General features: G+C 31.2%; 1 protein-coding gene, 2 non-coding genes and 1 pseudogene across 4 annotated transcripts; all 4 read right to left on the minus strand.

Annotated features, from left to right (window-relative positions):
• Positions 1 to 3,837: 3,837 nt before the first annotated feature.
• TRNAA-AGC (transfer RNA alanine (anticodon AGC)) lies at positions 3,838 to 3,910 on the minus strand. Its single transcript has one exon. It is a non-coding gene; the product is annotated as a tRNA-Ala (tRNA).
• A 1,203-nt stretch (positions 3,911 to 5,113) lies between these two features.
• LOC146926359 (selT-like protein pseudogene) lies at positions 5,114 to 8,740 on the minus strand (annotated as a pseudogene). Its single transcript, XR_015007930.1, has 3 exons — positions 8,711 to 8,740; positions 5,926 to 6,255; positions 5,114 to 5,452 (listed from the first exon to the last, which is right to left on the minus strand). The product of XR_015007930.1 is annotated as a selT-like protein pseudogene (transcript).
• Positions 8,683 to 8,755, minus strand: TRNAA-AGC (transfer RNA alanine (anticodon AGC)). Its single transcript has one exon. It is a non-coding gene; the product is annotated as a tRNA-Ala (tRNA).
• A 1,286-nt stretch (positions 8,756 to 10,041) lies between these two features.
• Positions 10,042 to 14,160, minus strand: LOC146926361 (selT-like protein). Its single transcript, XM_085758736.1, has 4 exons — positions 13,755 to 14,160; positions 13,525 to 13,613; positions 11,052 to 11,367; positions 10,042 to 10,374 (listed from the first exon to the last, which is right to left on the minus strand). The coding sequence occupies exons 1-4, from the start codon at positions 13,926 to 13,928 to the stop codon at positions 10,282 to 10,284; spliced, it is 672 nt and encodes a 223-aa protein (XP_085614862.1). The 5' UTR covers positions 13,929 to 14,160; the 3' UTR covers positions 10,042 to 10,281.
• Between the last annotated feature and the right edge of the window lie 6,748 nt (positions 14,161 to 20,908).

A 20,908-nucleotide genomic window follows, 5' to 3' on the forward strand; every position in this document is an offset into this window, starting at 1 on the left:
TAATATATATTGATAAATAAAGTGTTCAAAGTAATTATTATAATGAAACAAAACTATTTGTAAAATATTAATGGAATTGTTTTTGAGTTTAAGTCTAAGGTGATATCTACTTTGGAATAGGACACCTATCCATTTATTCTAAAGAGTAATGATATTTTGACATCCATTTGATGACAACTTTGTTGACAACCTTGTTTTTCTCACTTCTTATTAGTCAAAAACAATGGAGAGAGAAAAAGGAAGAGAGAGGATAACAACATCATGTGAGTATGAGAGAGAAAGTTGTCCAAAAGTTGTCAAAAAGTGGTTGTCAAAATATCATTTCTCTATTCGAGTAATGATATTTTGACATCCATTTGATGACAACTTTGTTGACAACCTTGTTTTTCTCACTTCTTATTAGTCAAAAACAATGGAGAGAGAAAAAGGAAGAGAGAGGATAACAACATCATGTGAGTATGAGAGAGAAAGTTGTCCAAAAGTTGTCAAAAAGTGGTTGTCAAAATATCATTTCTCTATTCTAAATATCTCTAAACAAAGTATTTGTTGGATAAACTCAAAAAAGTATTTGTTATTAGTATGTTATTTTATTTTTTTTACAAAGCTAATCGAACAACAAAAACAGAAAAAAAGAAAAACTGATCTAGATCTTCCTAAAGAGGAATTCCGTAGCGTCTGTCCTGAGAAGGGGAAGGAGATCTTGAGGACAAGAAATATGCACTGCGAACTTAGCATTTGTCGAAGCTTTCAGCTTAGCCATGAAATATGCACATTGATTTCCTTTTCCTATGATGGATAATTGTTACTGGTATGTTGCTCAAAAAAAAAAATTGTTACTAGTATGTTATATGAGCTGGATTACAGTAAATCATCATAAATTACACTGCTAAAAAATTTAAATATTTTTTCAATCAAGTGATTGAGCTCAGTTAGTCAACGAGCTTCCCTAAAATGAATCGTTTGAGAGAAACCAAAAGGCTGACACAAAATTAAATATTTTTACAACAAATAATTTCTTTTTTAATAGTAAATGTTAGTATGTTAATTGTTAAAGAAATGTTAAAAACACTCTTTCCAGCACTCTCTCTAACACGGTGAGATTTAGCTTGGGAAAGGCAAGTTGTTTCCCATGGAAAAGGCTGGTTTTTAAGGACAGCTGGAGGTTGTCACCTGTTGAGTCCAAACAAAAAAAAACTGTAGCTTTCATATTTTAATATTGTCTATCCTTTTACTAATTCACCACCCCTTTTATCATGACAGCATAAACTACTTTTACTAACAATTTATTTTAATATACACCATCTTATTTTGTATCAGAATTCTTTTCTAACTCAGACATAAAACTGTAAGTTTGGTGAAGTTCTTCGTAGAAAAACCCAGCAAAGCCAAAAAACCAAATACTCTCCTACTATTGTTTAACGAAAGATTCCTTGAAAACATCAATTTTTCTTTCACTTGCTGAGAGAATTTCGACAATGGCAGTTGGAGAATTTCCTTAAAATTTGTTCAACCACACCCATCAGATCTAGAACAACTATTGTTTTTAGTCAAAGAAATGTATAGTTTTTCACAATATGTACGATTTACCCACTTAATATGTACAGTTAAAAAGGTTATGGTTCTATTGATGTGGTGATTTTCTAAATCTGTACATTTTCTTCTTGTTGTGGTTTTTTAGATCTGAACTTTTAGTAAGAAAAATTGGTGGAGATAATGAAGATTCCTTTGTAGAACACATGAAGATGAATAATTAATTTTTAATTAAAAAATATGTTAAATTAAGTTGACAAATCTTAATAATCGGGGTTTTTTTTTTTACTCATTCTTTTATTGGATGAAACTCATGTGTGTCTCACCACTTTATGTGGGATCTATTTTTAATATGTGACCCGCATAAATTTCATCCAATAAGAGGGCGGGTGTTAGAAAGAGAGTGTTCATAAGACTCCTCTAATTTTTATGTTCTTTTTGCCCGTTGTCAAAACTTAATGGTTGTTTGTTTTTTCGGTGAAATTAAAGTAAACTCACGTCTAGGCCACTGCCACATTTTGTAGCTTCTCTAGTTTCACATTGTACTCCCTCCGATCCTAAATATAAGAGAAAATTCTTTTTTCAGATACATTGAATAAATGATGTATTTAGTTCATATTATAGTCTAAATACATTAATTATTCAATGAACATAAAAAAAAAACTCTTATATTTAGGACCGGAGAAAGTACATGCTTTGAAACGCGAGAAATTGAACGCATAAGCTATTTCAAACATATACTTAACCATAAACCTCAATCTTCTAAATCTTAGCTCAAACCATTTGAAGTACTATAGAAAGTATGAATTAATGTACATTCGATTTTATTATCACATGATAAATTATATATAGACCTTAAAGAAATGTGATGTTACCCTTAAAAAAATTGATGTTATTTTAATAAAGAATGAGTCATTTGAAAGAATGTTGAATCCGAAATCTAATTATAAATAATTATCGATAAAATTTTACTACTTTTTTCCTTACTAAGATCCTTTCATGATAATCCAAGAGTTAAGATCAAAAGTTAAAAGGAAAAAAATAATACTTCAATTTTTCCCTAAAAAAGATAATAATAATACTTCAATTTCATAGGACAGAACTCCTATTAAAAAAAAAAAAAAAACATCAATATATTTCAGAATTATTGTAAGCTGCCGACAAGTCGACAATTACGCCCTCCAGATTTATATCCAAGAAAATAGTTACATCGTCACTTGGCTTTCAACGTGGCTGTTACTTTGTCCCATTACTCCAACTAATTAGCCTTTTTTTTTAATTTTGTTATTTATAATAATAATTTAGGATGAGGACGATACCAAAGTGCAAGGGAGGAAAGGTTTTGGGTTTAACTTTGTCCCATTTCTATTTCTTTAAAGGCGTTAGGTTGGAGGTGTTCAAACTCTTATAATAAAAAAAACAGAGGTGTTTTAAATTCAAGACGTCTCAGATTTGAGAATGTATTCTCACAAATATATTTTCTCATTTAATGGTGTAGATGTAACAATGAAAAAAAAAGGAGATAATTCCACGTGAGAGAAGAAGGATGACGTCTGAAACACATTTCAGTTTGGAGAAGACGTAGCTATTAAAAAAAAAAAAACTTGGATGTATTTTATTCTCATATTTTTGGGAACTAAACTTTTTTGGTACAAATATTTATGGAAACTAATGGGAACTTTATTCCTACCGTTTTCTTCGGACAAAAATCCATTCATTATAATATTTTATACACATGAATAAAATGCAGTAAACTTATAACAAACACAATTAGTTTAACACAATTGATAGAGATATTGTACAATACTCCCTCCGTTTCAAAAATAAGCAAAATTCAATTTTTAGGTTCATTCATTTAATGATGTATGTGGTTCATATTACGGACAACATACATCATTAAACGAATGAACCTAAAAAGTGAATTTTGCTTATATTTTAAAACGGATGGATTATATGTTAGAATCGGTCGAACTTCGTACACTTCACTCACTCACTTTAAGAAGTGAATTTCTAATCGGTTGACTACCCGACTAATTGATTAAAAAAAAACAAAGGAATGAATATTTTTATGATTATATTTCCTCGAATCAAGAAAAAAAAATTGACAAAATGATTTTAGCCAATGGGAGATGTAGAACTATAATCGACGAACAGGATTTTTCCATTTCGTACTATAAAAACAAAAGCACGAAAATACGAAACAAAACAATAACATGGCAGAGACTCGCTTTACCGTTTCGTGATAGAATGATGATAATAGTACGAAAATACGAAACCCAAAAAAATAGCAAAAAATGTAAAAAAATATGGAGATGCGGGGTATCGATCCCCGTACCTCTCGCATGCTAAGCGAGCGCTCTACCATCTGAGCTACATCCCCATGTTGTTAAATATCGCTATATATTTATATTTATATTTAATATTATTTAATGTATTATTTAATGTATAAGTTACCATTCTTACTATTATAATTATAATAGGATCAACAGGACAGTTTAGTTTTTGAAAACTGTGAAATAATTAGTTATCTTTTCAAATTTAAAGAATTCAATAATTTAGTTATTTCATCTAAATATCACTTTAAAAAATGTTCAGCAAAACTAAGGTAGAAAATATATTTATCTTGATTTGTCTTTTGTTGCATCAAGAGTCAAGACAAATATATACTGCTTTTAAAATTGTAGTGTTAAATTCATAAGAATAAAGATATTCTTCAAAATAAGCGACTAAATCATTATTCTACAAAAAATTTAGACAAATTCTAGTGTGATTATTGACAAAAACAAATCATGACTTTTAAAAATTTAAAATTCTTATTTACAGTAGTTATATATTTTGAACCGATTAATTTGGTCTCAAGGAGCTAAGGTGATCATAGATTTTTAATTTGAGAAAGTAACCACTTTCAAATTTCAATGATCAAAGTGCATACCCACAATTTCAAATACTAAACTGTTGTGCACACTAACTTCTTGTTATTGCTATCACTTATCAGCATCCTCATTTTACACTTAACAGATGGTTGTATGATAAAAATGAGACAGAATTAAATGGAACGATTATCCATCATGTATATACATTTTTTCCATCAGATTATGCTATCTTGCATAATTAAAGTATACACTTCAGGTCACAGTGTTAGACAGTGTCACATGATGAACCCAAAACATCTCAATTCTAGCAGCACGCTTAGCTGCATTGAGCCGTGATTATAAACTGCTTCAACCAACTTAAGTTTTAAATTGTAGTTTCCGATCCTAATTATGACCGCAACATAATCTGAAGTCATCAATATATTCAAAACGCACCGCGACAGCAAATATGGTCAAAGCTGTGTTTTTGCAGTTTTCTGTAAAAATCACATATCAAGATGTGACCACGACTGCAACTACAATTGAAAACCTTGTAACTCACAGCCAAAACACAATTGTAACAACAAAACAACAATTTAAAACCCTCTTAATCATGCAGAAATCTACATAACCGTATTTGTGGCTCAACCTCAACTCAAAATGGCCTCACAAGAACATTTTCTTTTTAAACTTTACTTTGTAAATAGAGGAACTGTGCAAATATGACTCTCTTCTGATAAACTTAATTCAAATCATCGTGTTTAGTTTCTCTGTGTTTGTCACTCGAGGAATAATGTCATACATCACTACTCTACGATAACTCGTTAACATTAGAAAGATAGAGAGGCTCAAAAACACAAAAGTTAGAACTTAAAAGAAGGGCTTGATCAGTATTCAATTCCTTACCTAACAGTGTACATAACAAATTACACAAACTAAATAAAAATTTGATTTCTGTATGGTCCATTTACTCTGCTTCAAAGCATGGGTGTATTACCGATTCTTCTGCCAATAAGTTCCTTCAACTCAAATTCGCCAGGGAATCTGTTCTCCTTCAGCTTGGAAAAAACCTATGAGATGCAAATCAACAAGAGGATAATGAAGTCATTAAAGATATTCAAAACTTTTATAGGTAGACCCAAGTGCAATTTACTCAAAATAAATGTTTCAATAGATCCATACGACTTTGGACTTGTTTCTATAAACAACTTAATTAATTGCTTATAGCGCAAGTGTTTTATGTATTAGCTATTTCTATATCAAAAGATAAAATAGATTCAAACTATCATCATAAGCTATCCTTATGAAAATAAGCTGAAAACAACATATGGGCATGTCATAAGTTGATTCCATAAGTTTTCTCAAATAGTCTCACAAGTGATTATGTCAGTAGATAAGCTCAAATAAACCAAACAGACCCAATTTAAAAATTCAGAGTTCCCTCACAGCATTTATTATTAATGTACACTGTCACATGTTAACACCATCATAAAAAAAAAAAAAATGACACCAAATCAATTGCCACCATTAACAAGGGACTTACCAATTCGCCATTGAAATATACTTCGAAAGCACCGGAACTCTGTAGGAAGGATTGAACAAAGTTTGAAAGAAGCCATATGCTAGCAATACTTCTGAATTTATTGGCACGCAAGGAATAGTACAATTGTGGTGGTGTCACTCCCAATCTCGGGAATATCTGGTCACCTGCGGTTATAGCTATAATAGCTCCAGTTTGCAACACTGGAACTACTTTGCTAAGAGCACGCTTCGGAAATGGAGGCGGATAGTTAGCCAAAACAACATTAATCCCAGGAAATAAAGATTCCAGAGTGTTTTTCACTGATACTGCATTTCCCCTGCAGAAAATGTCCTGGAAATTAAACAAGATATACTAAAGTTTGTTCTTACAAGCATTTGTTTTACTTGCAAATATAAGGGCTATACAAATGAAACAAGCTAAGGAAGAATGCAGCTAAAACAAGCTAAGTCTAGATTGAATCTGAAAACTTACAAGTTCAAATAATAGCTAAATTCTTGGTATTATGGATTATGGAAAGATTACTGTTGCCACTAACATACGTAACTTAGGACCAAAAATCAGACTTCTAAATAGGACCAATGGATGAGTGCATGGTTTGGCAAAAGATACTACGTTTGAAATGAAAAGCAAGGACCTATATACTTCAACAATGTTAGAATGAAAATGTTTGGTTCTTTGGACAGCACAAGCAGAAAGAGAATTATTTGTCCTTGAGATTTATTGATTATTAAAAGAAAAGGTACACGAGAGAATACTCTCCTCACACCAGATAACCAGTCAATACTAACAGTTTGCAAAAGATCCCTAAAACACAGAATAAAGTACATATATACAAAGGTATAACTAATTCCTATTGATCTATATTCCTAAACTTCTTCCTATGGTAGTATGGTAGACTTGCAAGGACCTCGTAGTTGGGTCATTAATGTTTTTTCTAACAGAAAATCAAAACTATATTTTCCATCTATTAGTATAAATAACCACTGGCTAACAAGACCTGACTCAAATAGAGACCGAGATAATAGAATGCCAATAGATGTTGTGCCTCATTTGGAGTGAGTTTAGATAAACAACTTAATGAGCTTATTTGATAAGAACTCATCATATAAGAACTAATATAAAAGTTGATAGTATCACTAAAAATCACTAAAAAAGCTATTTCTATAAACTCTACATAAGCTCTACATAATCACTAAAAAAGTTGATACTATGTAATGAGTATAAACTCTACATAAGCTATTTCTATAAACTATCACAAGGAGCTTAAAAGAGTAACTTAAAAAACTTTTAGACAAATTACAACCTATTATTAAAGCTCTTTCAAATATTTACATAATCACTTGTGTCGTAACATAAACCAGAATAAACTCGTTCAAATCAAACACCTCTTTGACAAATAATTAATACTAGATACAATTCAGATATGCACAACTTGTTTGAATTAATGTAGAATCCACACAAGTAGTAATATTTTTAATCATCTGGTTTTGACTTTTGCTCTTGTTTCCTTTCCGTTCTCCTTGATGATGTCTGAGAAGAAAAGAAAGAGTGGTAAACCAACGAGAAGGATTATTGTAAGCTGCCGACAAGTCGACAATTACGCCCTCCAGATTTATATCCAAGAAAATAGTTACATCGTCACTTGGCTTTCAACGTGGCTGTTACTTTGTCCCATTACTCCAACTAATTAGCCTTTTTTTTTAATTTTGTTATTTATAATAATAATTTAGGATGAGGACGATACCAAAGTGCAAGGGAGGAAAGGTTTTGGGTTTAAAATTTTAAATAACATTTACAAGTTACAACCCTATTACATTTCTATTTATTTAAAGGCGTTAGGTTGGAGGTGTTCAAACTCTTATAATAAAAAAAACAGAGGTGTTTTAAATTCAAGACGTCTCAGATTTGAGAATGTATTCTCACAAATAGATTTTCTCATTTAATGGTGTAGATGTAACAATGAAAAAAAAAAGGAGATAATTCCACGTGAGAGAAGAAGGATGACGTCCGAAACACATTTCAGTTTGGAGAAGACGTAGCTATTAAAAAAAAACTTGGATGTATTTTATTCTCATATTTTTGGGAACTAAACTTTTTTGGTACAAATATTTATGGAAACTAATGGGAACTTTATTCCCACCGTTTTCTTCGGACAAAAATCCATTCATTATAATATTTTATACACATGAATAAAATGCAGTAAACTTATAACAAACACAATTAGTTTAACACAATTGATAGAGATATTGTACAATACTCCCTCCGTTTCAAAAATAAGCAAAATTCAATTTTTAGGTTCATTCATTTAATGATGTATGTGGTTCATATTATGGACCACATACATCATTAAACGAATGAACTTAAAAAGTGAATTTTGCTTATATTTTAAAACGGATGGAGTATATGTTAGAATTGGTCGAACTTCGTACACTTCACTCACTCACTTTAAGAAGTGAATTTCTAATCGGTTGACTACATGACTAATTGATTAAAAAAAACAAAGGAATGAATATTTTTATGATTATATTTCCTCGAATCAAGAAAAAAAAAATTGACAAAATGATTTTAGCCAATGGGAGATGTAGAACTATAATCGACGAACAGGTTTTTTCCATTTCGTACTATAAAAACAAAAGCACGAAAATACGAAACAAAACAATAACATGGCAGAAACTCGCTTTACCGTTTCGTGATAAAATGATGATAATAGTACGAAAATACGAAACCCAAAAAAATAGCAAAAAATGTAAAAAAATATGGAGATGCGGGGTATCGATCCCCGTACCTCTCGCATGCTAAGCGAGCGCTCTACCATCTGAGCTACATCCCCATGTTGTTAAATATTGCTATATATTTATATTTAATATTATTTAATGTATTATTTAATGTATAAGTTACCATTCTTACTATTATAATTATAATAGGATCAACAGGACAGTTTAGTTTTTGAAAACTGTGAAATAATTAGTTATCTTTTCAAATTTAAAGAATTCAATAATTTAGTTATTTCATCTAAATATCACTTTAAAAAATGCTGTGAAATAATTAGTTATCTTTTCAAATTTAAAGAATTCAATAATTTAGTTATTTCATCTAAATATCACTTTAAAAAATGTTCAGCAAAACTAAGGTAGAAAATATATTTATCTTGATTTGTCTTTTGTTGCATCAAGAGTCAAAACAAATATATACTGCTTTTAAAATTGTAGTGTTAAATTCATAAGAATAAAGATATTCTTCAAAATAAGCGACTAAATCATTATTCTACAAAAAATTTAGACAAATTCTAGTGTGATTAATTATTGACAAAAACAAATCATGACTTTTAAAAATTTAAAATTCTTATTTACAGTAGTTATATATTTTGAACCGATTAATTTGGTCTCAAGGAGCTAAGGTGATCATAGATTTTTAATTTGAGAAAGTAACCACTTTCAAATTTCAATGATCAAAATGCATACCCACAATTTCAAATACTAAACTGTTGTGCACACTAACTTCTTGTTATTGCTATCACTTATCTGCCTCCTCATTTTACACTTAACGGATGGTTGTATGATAAAAATGAGACAGAATTAAATGGAACGATTATCCATCATGTATATACATTTTTTCCATCAGATTATGCTATCTTGCATAATTAAAGTATACACTTCAGGTCACAGTGTTAGACAGTGTCACATGATGAACCCAAAACATCTCAATTCTAGCAGCACGCTTAGCTGCATTGAGCCGTGATTATAAACTGCTTCAACCAACTTAAGTTTTAAATTGTAGTTTCCGATCCTAATTATGACCGCAACATAATCTGAAGTCATCAATATATTCAAAACGCACCGCGACAGCAAATATGGTCAAAGCTGTGTTTTTGCAGTTTTCTGTAAAAATCACATATCAAGATGTGACCACGACTGCAACTACAATTGAAAACCTTGTAACTCACAGCCAAAACACAATTGTAACAACAAAACAACAATTTAAAACCCTCTTAATCATGCAGAAATCTACATAACTGTATGTGGCTCAATCTCAACTCAAAATGGCCTCACAAGAACATTTTCTTTTTAAACTTTACTTTGTAAATAGAGGAACTGTGCAAATATGACTCTCTTCTAATAAACTTAATTCAAATCATCGTGTTTAGTTTCTCTGTGTTTGTCACTCGAGGAATAATGTCATACATCACTACTCTACGATAACTCGTTAACATTAGAAAGATAGAGAGGCTCAAAAACACAAAAGTTAGAACTTAAAAGAAGGGCTTGATCAGTATTCAATTCCTTACCTGACAGTGTACATAACAAATTACACAAACTAAATAAAAATTTGATTTCTGTATGGTCCATTTACTCTGCTTCAAAGCATGGGTGTATTACCGATTCTTCTGCCAATAAGTTCCTTCAACTCAAATTCGCCAGGGAATCTGTTCTCCTTCAGCTTGGAGAAAACCTATGAGATGCAAATCAACAAGAGGATAATGAAGTCATTAAAGATATTCAAAACTTTTATAGGTAGACCCAAGTGCAATTTACTCAAAATAAATGTTTCAATAGATCCATACGACTTTGGACTTGTTTCTATAAAAAAAAAAAAAGGGCAACCCGGTGCACTGAAGCTCCCGCATACGCAGGGTCCGGGAAGGGGTCCCACCATTTGGTGTATTGTACGCAGCCTTACCCTGTTTTTACACAAGAGGCTGTTTCCAGGACTTGAACCCGTGACCTTACAGTCACATGACAACAACTTTACCAGTTGCGCCAAGGTTACCCCTCCGGACTTGTTTCTATAAACAACTTAATTAATTGCTTATAGCGTAAGTGTTTTATGTATTAGCTATTTCTATATCAAAAGATAAAATAGATTCAAACTATCATCATAAGCTATCCTTATGAAAATAAGCTGAAAACAACATATGGGCATGTCATAAGTTGATTCCATAAGTTTTCTCAAATAGTCTCACAAGTGATTATGTCAGTAGATAAGCTCAAATAAACCAAACAGACCCAATTTAAAAATTCAGAGTTCCCTCACAGCATTTATTATTAATGTACACTGTCACATGTTAACACCATCATAAAAAAAAAAAATGACACCAAATCAATTGCCACCATTAACAAGGGACTTACCAATTCGCCATTGAAATATACTTCGAAAGCACCGGAACTCTGTAGGAAGGATTGAACAAAGTTTGAAAGAAGCCATATGCTAGCAATACTTCTGAATTTATTGGCACGCAAGGAATAGTATAATTGTGGTGGTGTCACTCCCAATCTCGGGAATATCTGGTCACCTGCGGTTATAGCTATAATAGCTCCAGTTTGCAACACTGGAACTACTTTGCTAAGAGCACGCTTCGGAAATGGAGGCGGATAGTTAGCCAAAACAACATTAATCCCAGGAAATAAAGATTCCAGAGTGTTTTTCACTGATACTGCATTTCCCCTGCAGAAAATGTCCTGGAAATTAAACAAGATATACTAAAGTTTGTTCTTACAAGCATTTGTTTTACTTGCAAATATAAGGGCTATACAAATGAAACAAGCTAAGGAAGAATGCAGCTAAAACAAGCTAAGTCTAGATTGAATCTGAAAACTTACAAGTTCAAATAATAGCTAAATTCTTGGTATTATGGATTATGGAAAGATTACTGTTGCCACTAACATACGTAACTTAGGACCAAAAATCAGACTTCTAAATAGGACCAATGGATGAGTGCATGGTTTGGCAAAAGATACTACGTTTGAAATGAAAAGCAAGGACCTATATACTTCAACAATGTTAGAATGAAAATGTTCGGTTCTTTGGACAGCACAAGCAGAAAGAGAATTATTTGTCCTTGAGATTTATTGATTATTAAAAGAAAAGGTACACAAGAGAGAATACTCTCCTCACACCAGATAACCAGTCAATGCTAACAGTTTGCAAAAGATCCCTAAAACACAGAATAAAGTACATATATACAAAGGTATAACTAATTCCTATTGATCTATATTCCTAAACTTCTTCCTATGGTAGTATGGTAGACTTGCAAGGACCTCGTAGTTGGGTCATTAATGTTTTTTCTAACAGAAAATCAAAACTATATTTTCCATCTATTAGTATAAATAACCACTGGCTAACAAGACCTGACTCAAATAGAGACCGAGATAATAGAATGCCAATAGATGTTGTGCCTCATTTGGAGTGAGTTTAGATAAACAACTTAATGAGCTTATTTGATAAGAACTCATCATATAAGAACTAATATAAAAGTTGATAGTATCACTAAAAATCACTAAAAAAGCTATTTCTATAAACTCTACATAAGCTCTACATAATCACTAAAAAAGTTGATACTATGTAATGAGTATAAACTCTACATAAGCTATTTCTATAAACTATCACAAGGAGCTTAAAAGAGTAACTTAAAAAACTTTTAGACAAATTACAACCTATTATTAAAGCTCTTTCAAATATTTACATAATCACTTGTGTCGTAACATAAACCAGAATAAACTCGTTCAAATCAAACACCTCTTTGACAAATAATTAATACTAGATACAATTCAGATATGCACAACTTGTTTGAATTAATGTAGAATCCACACAAGTAGTAATATTTTTAATCATCTGGTTTTGACTTTTGCTCTTGTTTCCTTTCCGTTCTCCTTCAGTTCCTTTTCAATACCAAAATAATAGTAATATTAAACAATTCTTCCGACAGGTTCTATGTCTATGATGAACCAGTATTTAAAAATTACTAAAAACTCTTAACGGCAATCTAACACCTCTTAGAAGTAAAAGCTCACAAATCACAATCCTCTTCGATCTTAAGGGCCGAGACAATGATATGGTTGGAGTTGGTTTGACAAAAACAAAGAAAACATATATAGGTTTTCCCTTGTTTTTGTCGAACTGGCAATAATTAAGTTATCATCTCATCCGCAAAGACAACGAGGACCCGTGAGTTTCTATGATATGTCCCTAAACGAGCTACAACTAAGGAACTATGAAAATTACAGATTCTAAATTAAGAAAGAGAAAGAATAGAAACTATCTAAGAAAATTAAAGGCATTCTTCACTCACATTGGTTGCCTAAACATGAGACTATGTAATGCTTATATAAGTTGATGCATACACATGGTAAGATAACTACATCAGCCACACAATAAAAATGCTACCAAACAAACTAATAGAAAGTGCCTAAAAGATCCCTGATAGGATCATGGAGGCTAAGGGTGTGTTTGTGAGTTGGATTTTGTCTGGTTTTGGAGGAGAAGACTTTGGAGGGCTAGGTCTATATTTTAAAATATCAAATACACCCCCCCTTCAAAGCCCTCCCCTCCAAAAACCAACTTGCAAACACACCCTAAAAGAATAATGATTATTGGGCATTTGGGTGCATTGTCCTATCCCTTTTTTAAATTAAGAACCCTAATTTCATAGTTTTCTTAGTGATAGCTTAAAAGATCCTAACATTCTACTACCAAAAGACGAAGTTCGTCATCATTGAAATTTCAAACAATACCAACTAAACTCACATATATTACCTAAAGAAACATTGAACTCAATTAAAGAATTAAACCAAAATCAAAAGAACTATAGATAAAGTAACATACTTGTAAGAACAAGAAGTGCAAAAGTCAATGCTAACAGTGTTGCCAACACCAATTGGACCAACCCCAATTGGGTCAATTCCACTTTGTTTCTGCATTAATACAAACACATAATCCACATAAAAAACCAAAATTGAAAAAAAAATAATCAGATAAATAATAAAAAAAAAAAGTGAAATTTAAGCATAAGGAAAGAACAAATTAAAAAGGGTTGTTTTGGGAAATTGAAAAACCTGTATGGGAAAATCAAGGGGTTGTTGAAGATGCGGTTGTTGAGGTTGAGGAATTGGGTGAACGTGATTGTGACGAGATGGTTTAGGAGGCGGTGAAGGAGAGAAAAGGTTGATGATGTCTGAGAAGAATAGGAAGAGTGGTAAACCAACCAGAAGGATTTGCGTGCGATCCATTGTTGCGAGGGAGAGAGCTTTGGGAGAAGAAGAATTTGATGGGAGAGTTTTTTCGAGAATTTGAAGCTCAAAGTTATACTGCTAATAACTTTGGATTTGAGTAAATACTTGTTTTCTTTTTTGTAGTGAGTAAATACTTTGTTTGGTTCACTAGGCTTGTTAATCTTTTATCCAAAAATTTGTTTTGGTGTTTTAATCTTTCTTTTTTCATTTGTTTTCAAATAAGTTTGTTGCATTTTACATATTACACACACACACACACACACACAGACATATATATATATATATATATATATATATATATATATATATATATATATATATATATATATTATTGTATTGTCATTAATTTAGTGATTTTTTTTTTTCATTCTACTAATCATATTAATGCTCGTGTTGATGATCCAAGTAAGAGCCCTTGACAATTTACAGGTCATATAGGTTCTTGGAAGAGGGAGGCCGCAAAGACTCTTGGATTTTCTTCAAACTCTTGCAAATGATGTCTAATTACCATGGTGTATTCGTGGTGATTTCACGACATTATGTTTAACCGTGAGAAAAATGGGAGGGTTGACCGAGAAGGGGGGTAAATTAATGGGTTTCGCCAAGCAATGTCAGATTCTGACTTAACAGATGTGCCTATGGTTGGCTATTAGTACACATGGTTCAAGAGTATTGGCACCTCTAGAGCAGTTGAGGAACGCTTGGACAAGGCACTTGTGAATGAAGGGTGGCATGCGGTCTCCCCAAATGCACAATTGGAAAATTTGGCACCTCTTACATCTTATCACTATCTTATCTTATTGAATCTTGAACCAGGTTCCAGAATGGACGCGCGGCGCAAATCCAGATTTGAGAATGCATGGAGTGTTGAACCCGGATTAAGAGTTATTTTTAAGGAAAGCAGATTCAAAGATGTTGTTAAGGAAAGCTGGTAGAACAAATTTCATCATTCGGTGGTACCTAGGGTGGATGTATGCACAAATGTTTTGTTTGTTATCTTGGAGTAAGAACAATTGTAACAAGTTAAAAGTATATATTGAAGAATGTCACAAAACAAAGTAATTCACGTGACCCTCAACAACTCGCTTCTCTTGACAGAGAATTAACTAGTTGCTAGTTCAAGATGATAAATATTGGAGGCAATGAGCTAAAGCCCACTGTATCAGGATGGTGACCTCAACATATAAATTTTCCATGTGTCTGTTACAGTGTGTAATAAGGTAAATCATATAACATCCTTGGAAACTGATAGAATAACAGGTGATACAAGCATGTGTTAGTTAGCTCGAGAGTATTTTAAAAAATTATTCCATGGGCAAGACAACGTGTATAGGCCGATTATGGATGCTCTCACGTCGATAATTGATGATAATGACAATATAGAACTAACTGCTCTGTTTCATATTCATGAATTCAAGATGCCATGTTTTCTATACATCTTGATAAATGCTCTAGACGATAAGGTTTTAGTCATGGATTTTACCAGCAATTTTGGAGCATAATATAATGCAGATATATTCCAAGAATGTTGTCGTTGGTTGACTGAGTACCAATTTCCTCCCACATTGAACACATCCAACATTGCCCTCGTCTCAAAAGGCCAACAACAGAAGATGATGAAGGAATGGAGACCAATTGCATTATGTAATGTGCTACATAAGTTGTTCTAAAAAGTGTTCGCTAATACGTTGAAGTGCGACCATCACAAATGCATGTATGACAACCAATTTGTGTTCATATCCAAAAGGTCGATATTAGACAATGCAATGATCCCATTCGAGGCCCTCCATCATATAAAAATTGATAGGCATAATAGCAACAACAATGCAGTGCTCAATTTGAACATCAACAAGGATTACATTCAGATTGATTAGGTGTATCTGAAAAAGGTGATGTTAAAAATGGGTTTTGCACCAAAGTTGGTTCGCTAAATTCTTATGTGTGTTAAATCTGTGGAATACTTTGTGATAGTAAATAATACCTTGGTTGGTCTGATTATTCCTGAGAGAGGCCTTCGCCAAGGTGACCCGCTCTTTCCATATCTTTTTATCCTTTGTGCAGAAGGCTTTTCAGCGCTTATCAGACAAGCTGAGAGGAGGGCGATTCACATGGCATCCATCTTTGTGATAATCCACCGATGATTTTTTCTATTTTTCCGAGAAACCAAAGTCGAGGTAGAAGTCATTAAAAACATTATGACAACTTATGAAGATGCACCAAGTTAAGATATAAGCCTTCACATGTCTAAGATTTATTATAGTACGACGGTAGCTGAACAAATACAAGCAAATATCACACACATTCTCGATGTGCAAGCAATACTTATAATAGGTAAATTCTTGGGATTTTCATTCATGATATGGCGAAATAAGCAAGCTCTTTTTGGTTACATAACATTAATGATCGAATTTGGAACAGAACAAACTCATGGAGGAGCAAGTGATTGTCAACAGCGAGGCGTGAGGTGGTGATAAAATTTGTATTACAAGCTATTTCAACATATACTATGAGTATTTTCCTGCTTCCGAAAATTTTGATTGACTGTATTGAAAATGCATAAAAATATTGATCATTAAACGTGTATTTATTTTTTTGTCAAGTAGTCTAGTAGCGAAAAATTCACTTATTTTTTTAAGGAGAATAAGTGAGGTGTCCGAGGTTCAAACCACAACCTTTACATATATAATACAATGTCCATATTAACTAAGTTAAATTCACACCGACGTACAAAAAGTGAAAATTATTAGGATACTCAGGAAAGAAACTTGATATATCATCATATTAATGAATTAATCACTTTTAAATAGAAACGATGATGATAGTGATGTTAGCTATGAATATGTGTATTTAATTATATAGATACTTAGAAAAGGGTTTTGTTACAAGTCACCCTTTGGTGGTGTCTTTTAACAAGTCACACCTTAAGGTGTGATTTTCACTTTTTAGTTATAATTTTGCTAAAAGACACCTTCATAAAAGTAAGTTGGTGTCTTTTCGCAAATGCTCATAGAGTAACTTGATAAAAGACACCTTCATAAAAGGTGTTTTCTATCATAACCCCTTAGAAAATGATTGATGAAGTTTAATCTCAACATTTTAGTCCCATTGTTATTCTACATTACTTTTATCACTTTTAATATTGAACAAACTTTATCAACCAATCACAAACTATTTCAAACTTAAGATTATAATAAACTTTGTAGAACATTATAATATTATAATATCACTAAGACCATCCATAATAGTGGGTGCTTCACCTATTTAGCACCACATTAAATAGGCACCCCTATTGTGGAGTATAATATAGGTGCCTATGAATAAGGATGGCTATGGAAACACCTTCTATCTTCATTTTTTGTAGGTCCCATTTAATAAAATTTAATATAATAAAGAAATTGTGTTGAAATGTAATGATTTATAATTATTTGTGGGACTTATTTAATAATTTCTTTTGAGGTGTTGGGTTGGAGAAAATTGGTGCTTATTAAGTATTAAGGAAATGAGGAATGCTAGCAACACTCTCTTTTGAGCATTCTCTCAAGCACTCACTCTTTTATTAGGTGAAATCAATGTATGACCCACCACTTTATATGGGTTCCATTTCCAAAGTGTAGGTCTCACATTGATTTCACCCAATAAAAGAATGAGTGCTAGAGAGAGTGCTCAAAAGAGAGTGTTGCTAGCATTTCTCTTAAGGAAATATGAGTGATATGGACATAAGGGACCCATTTAAGCACCCAATTTGGGGTGCTCTATTGTAGATGGTCTAAAAGTCCTTGCAAATACAATAAAATATTCATACTTACTTTTGAGCTACATCATGTATAACATAAAAATCACGAATATGCAGGCATTCGAGCTAGTTGATGAGCTACTACATTAACTCGTATTTTTTTTATTGACAAATACATAAACTCGTATCTATATTATATATAAATAAAACAACCATTTTCAACTCTTTTGGGTCGGATTTTCTTTTGAAAAATGCCCTTAATTTTGAATACAAATAACACATGTAACAAATAGATAATAATAAATTTAAATATTAAAAAAATGTAACAAACACGATATGAATATATATATATATATGCTTTTTTTTTCCTTTATCATTTAAAAAGTGTAAAAAACTAAATGAGTATATTTATACTTACTTTTTCATTATCCCAATTATACTCTTAAAAAACTTTTTCTATAATAAAGATCGTTGTTGGTGTCATTAAAAAAAAGACTTTAGATTATAATTTTTTTTTGTTATATTGTTAGTGTCATTGAAATAAAAAAAATCATGATTATTTTGGTTGTTATAACTTAAAAGCAACAGACGTTTATATTTTACATTTTAATCAAAATCAAAATTTCATAAAAAAAACACATAATAATAAATTTAAATATTTAAAAAATGTAACAAACACGATATGAATATATATATATATATATATATATATGCTTTTTTTTCCTTTATCATTTAAAAAGTGTAAAAAACTAAATGAGTATATTTATACTTACTTTTTCATTATCCCAATTATACTCTTAAAAAACTTTTTCTATAATAAAGATCGTTGTTGGTGTCATTAAAAAAAAAGACTTTAGATTATAATTTTTTTTGTTATATTGTTGGTGTCATTGAAATAAAAAAATCATGATTATTTTGGTTGTTATAACTTAAAAGCAACAGACATTTATATTTTACATTTTAATCAAAATCAAAATTTCATAAAAAAAACACATAATAATAAATTTAAATATTAAAAAAATGTAACAAACACGATATGAATATATATATATATATATATATATATATATATATGCTTTTTTTTCCTTTATCATTTAAAAAGTGTAAAAAACTAAATGAGTATATTTATACTTACTTTTTCATTATCCCAATTATACTCTTAAAAAACTTTTTCTATAATAAAGATCGTTGTTGGTGTCATTAAAAAAAGACTTTAGATTATAATTTTTTTTTGTTATATTGTTGGTGTTATTGAAATAAAAAAATCATGATTATTTTGGTTGTTATAACTTAAAAGCAACTGACATTTATATTTTACATTTTAATCAAAATCAAAATTTCATAAAAAAAACACCGTTAATAATTTTTAAACATTAGCGCAATAAAAAAACGTTAGTGTTAATAAATTCTACGAAATAACTAGAACTATAAATAGTCAAAAAATGAATTCAATCACTTGTAATATCTATTAGCTCATCAACAATTAAATTAAGATAAAATATGATGTTTCACCTGGTCCTTTTTATAAGAGATATTTGAATCAACATAAATTGATGTTTCTTATTAAAATTTAGACTGAATACATAAGTTTTTGCCAATTCAAATGTCTTTTATAAATAAGACCGGAGGAAATAATTTATCTTAGATTTCTTATTTATCACGGAAGGAAGCTTTTAACATATGTTTTATTGTTGTTGACTTTTTTTCAATAAAAGTGAACATGCAACACTTGTGGCACACTATATGTGTAATTTATATTGAGCAATGGGTAACCAACATGGATTGATAGGATGATATATATTTGAGAAGAAATGCTAGTAACACACATTTTAATTCATATTTTTTAATTGGTTAAAATTTACATGAGTCCCATCAATTTTATATGGGTCCCACATAATTTAGTGGAACCATATAAATTTTAACCAATCAAAAAATGTGTGTTAAAGAGTATGTTACTAGTATTCCTCATGTTTGAAATCTTAATATGTGTTCGTCTTAAGATTTCAAGTTCAGATCCTTTTGACGCCAATTTATGTGGGATATTCCATACATAGGAGTTTTGCAAGTGGACATTAGAGCATCCACATTGGTGAGGTCTTCACTATTTAAGATCCGGTACCTAATAAGTACCCCCAATGTAATTTTTTATTTTAGGGTCTTCTAAGACCCAAAGTCTCACTTAAGAGCATCCACAATGGAGACCCTCACATTTGAGGTCTTAAACGGGTCCCACATGGACACATAACTTTTTTTTTTATTTTTTAATAATAGCATCTAATAGGGACTCAACCACTCCAATGGAGATTATCTATCAAAAGGTCTAAATGAGTCTCACTAATAATTATTTATTAATGAAAAACAACAAAAACAACTCAAATAATGATTATTTTATTGAAAAGTTGTGTGGGGTCCACTTAAGATTGGGGTCTTAAGTGAGACCCTGGGTCTTAAGAGACCCCTAATTTTTTTTCCCACAATAGGGGTGTCTATTAGGTACCGGGTCTTAAATGGTAAATACCCTACCAATGTGGATGCTCCCTCAATGCTTAAGTGGACTCCGCATTATTTTTTCTTAAAATAATCATTGTCATTGTAGTATTGCTTTCAATTGCAATTTACCTTGACTTTTTTTTAATGTTATTTATTAGTGTGACACATATAGACCTTTTGTTAGAGGGTCTTCATTGGAGTAGTTGAGTACTTATGAGGTACTATTATTAAAAAATTATATAAAAATGATTTGTCCATGTGAGACCTGTTTAAGACTTCAAAATTGAGAGTCTGTATTATGTACTCCCTCCGGTCACATTTATAGGCAAAAAACAACTTTTTAGGTACATTGAATAACTAATGTATCTAACATATAAATGTGACCGGATACATTAATTATTCAATGAACCTAAAAAGATGTTTTTTGCTTATAAATGTGACCGGGTATGCTCTTAACATCGATCTTTCAAATTAATCACTCATTGAACTAAATACTTCATCCGGTCTCAAATATAAGAAAAGATTCATTTTTTAGGTTCATTGAGTAGTTAATGTATTTGGTCTACATTGTAAATAAAAAAGATTAATTATTCAATGAACCTAGAAAATGAATCTTTTTTTATATTTGAGACAGGAGGGATTAGAGAGTTTAAATATCTATCTCACACACAACATGACCCAATTGCTCGTAGGCCTCCACCCAACAACATCCCATGCGTGTATATAATCTCCAAGGCCACAACATGAACTACGT

Source organism: Medicago sativa, chromosome 4, assembly GCF_051527215.1.
Source record: "Medicago sativa cultivar Bolivia chromosome 4, Bolivia_mono, whole genome shotgun sequence".
NCBI lineage: Eukaryota > Viridiplantae > Streptophyta > Magnoliopsida > Fabales > Fabaceae > Medicago > Medicago sativa.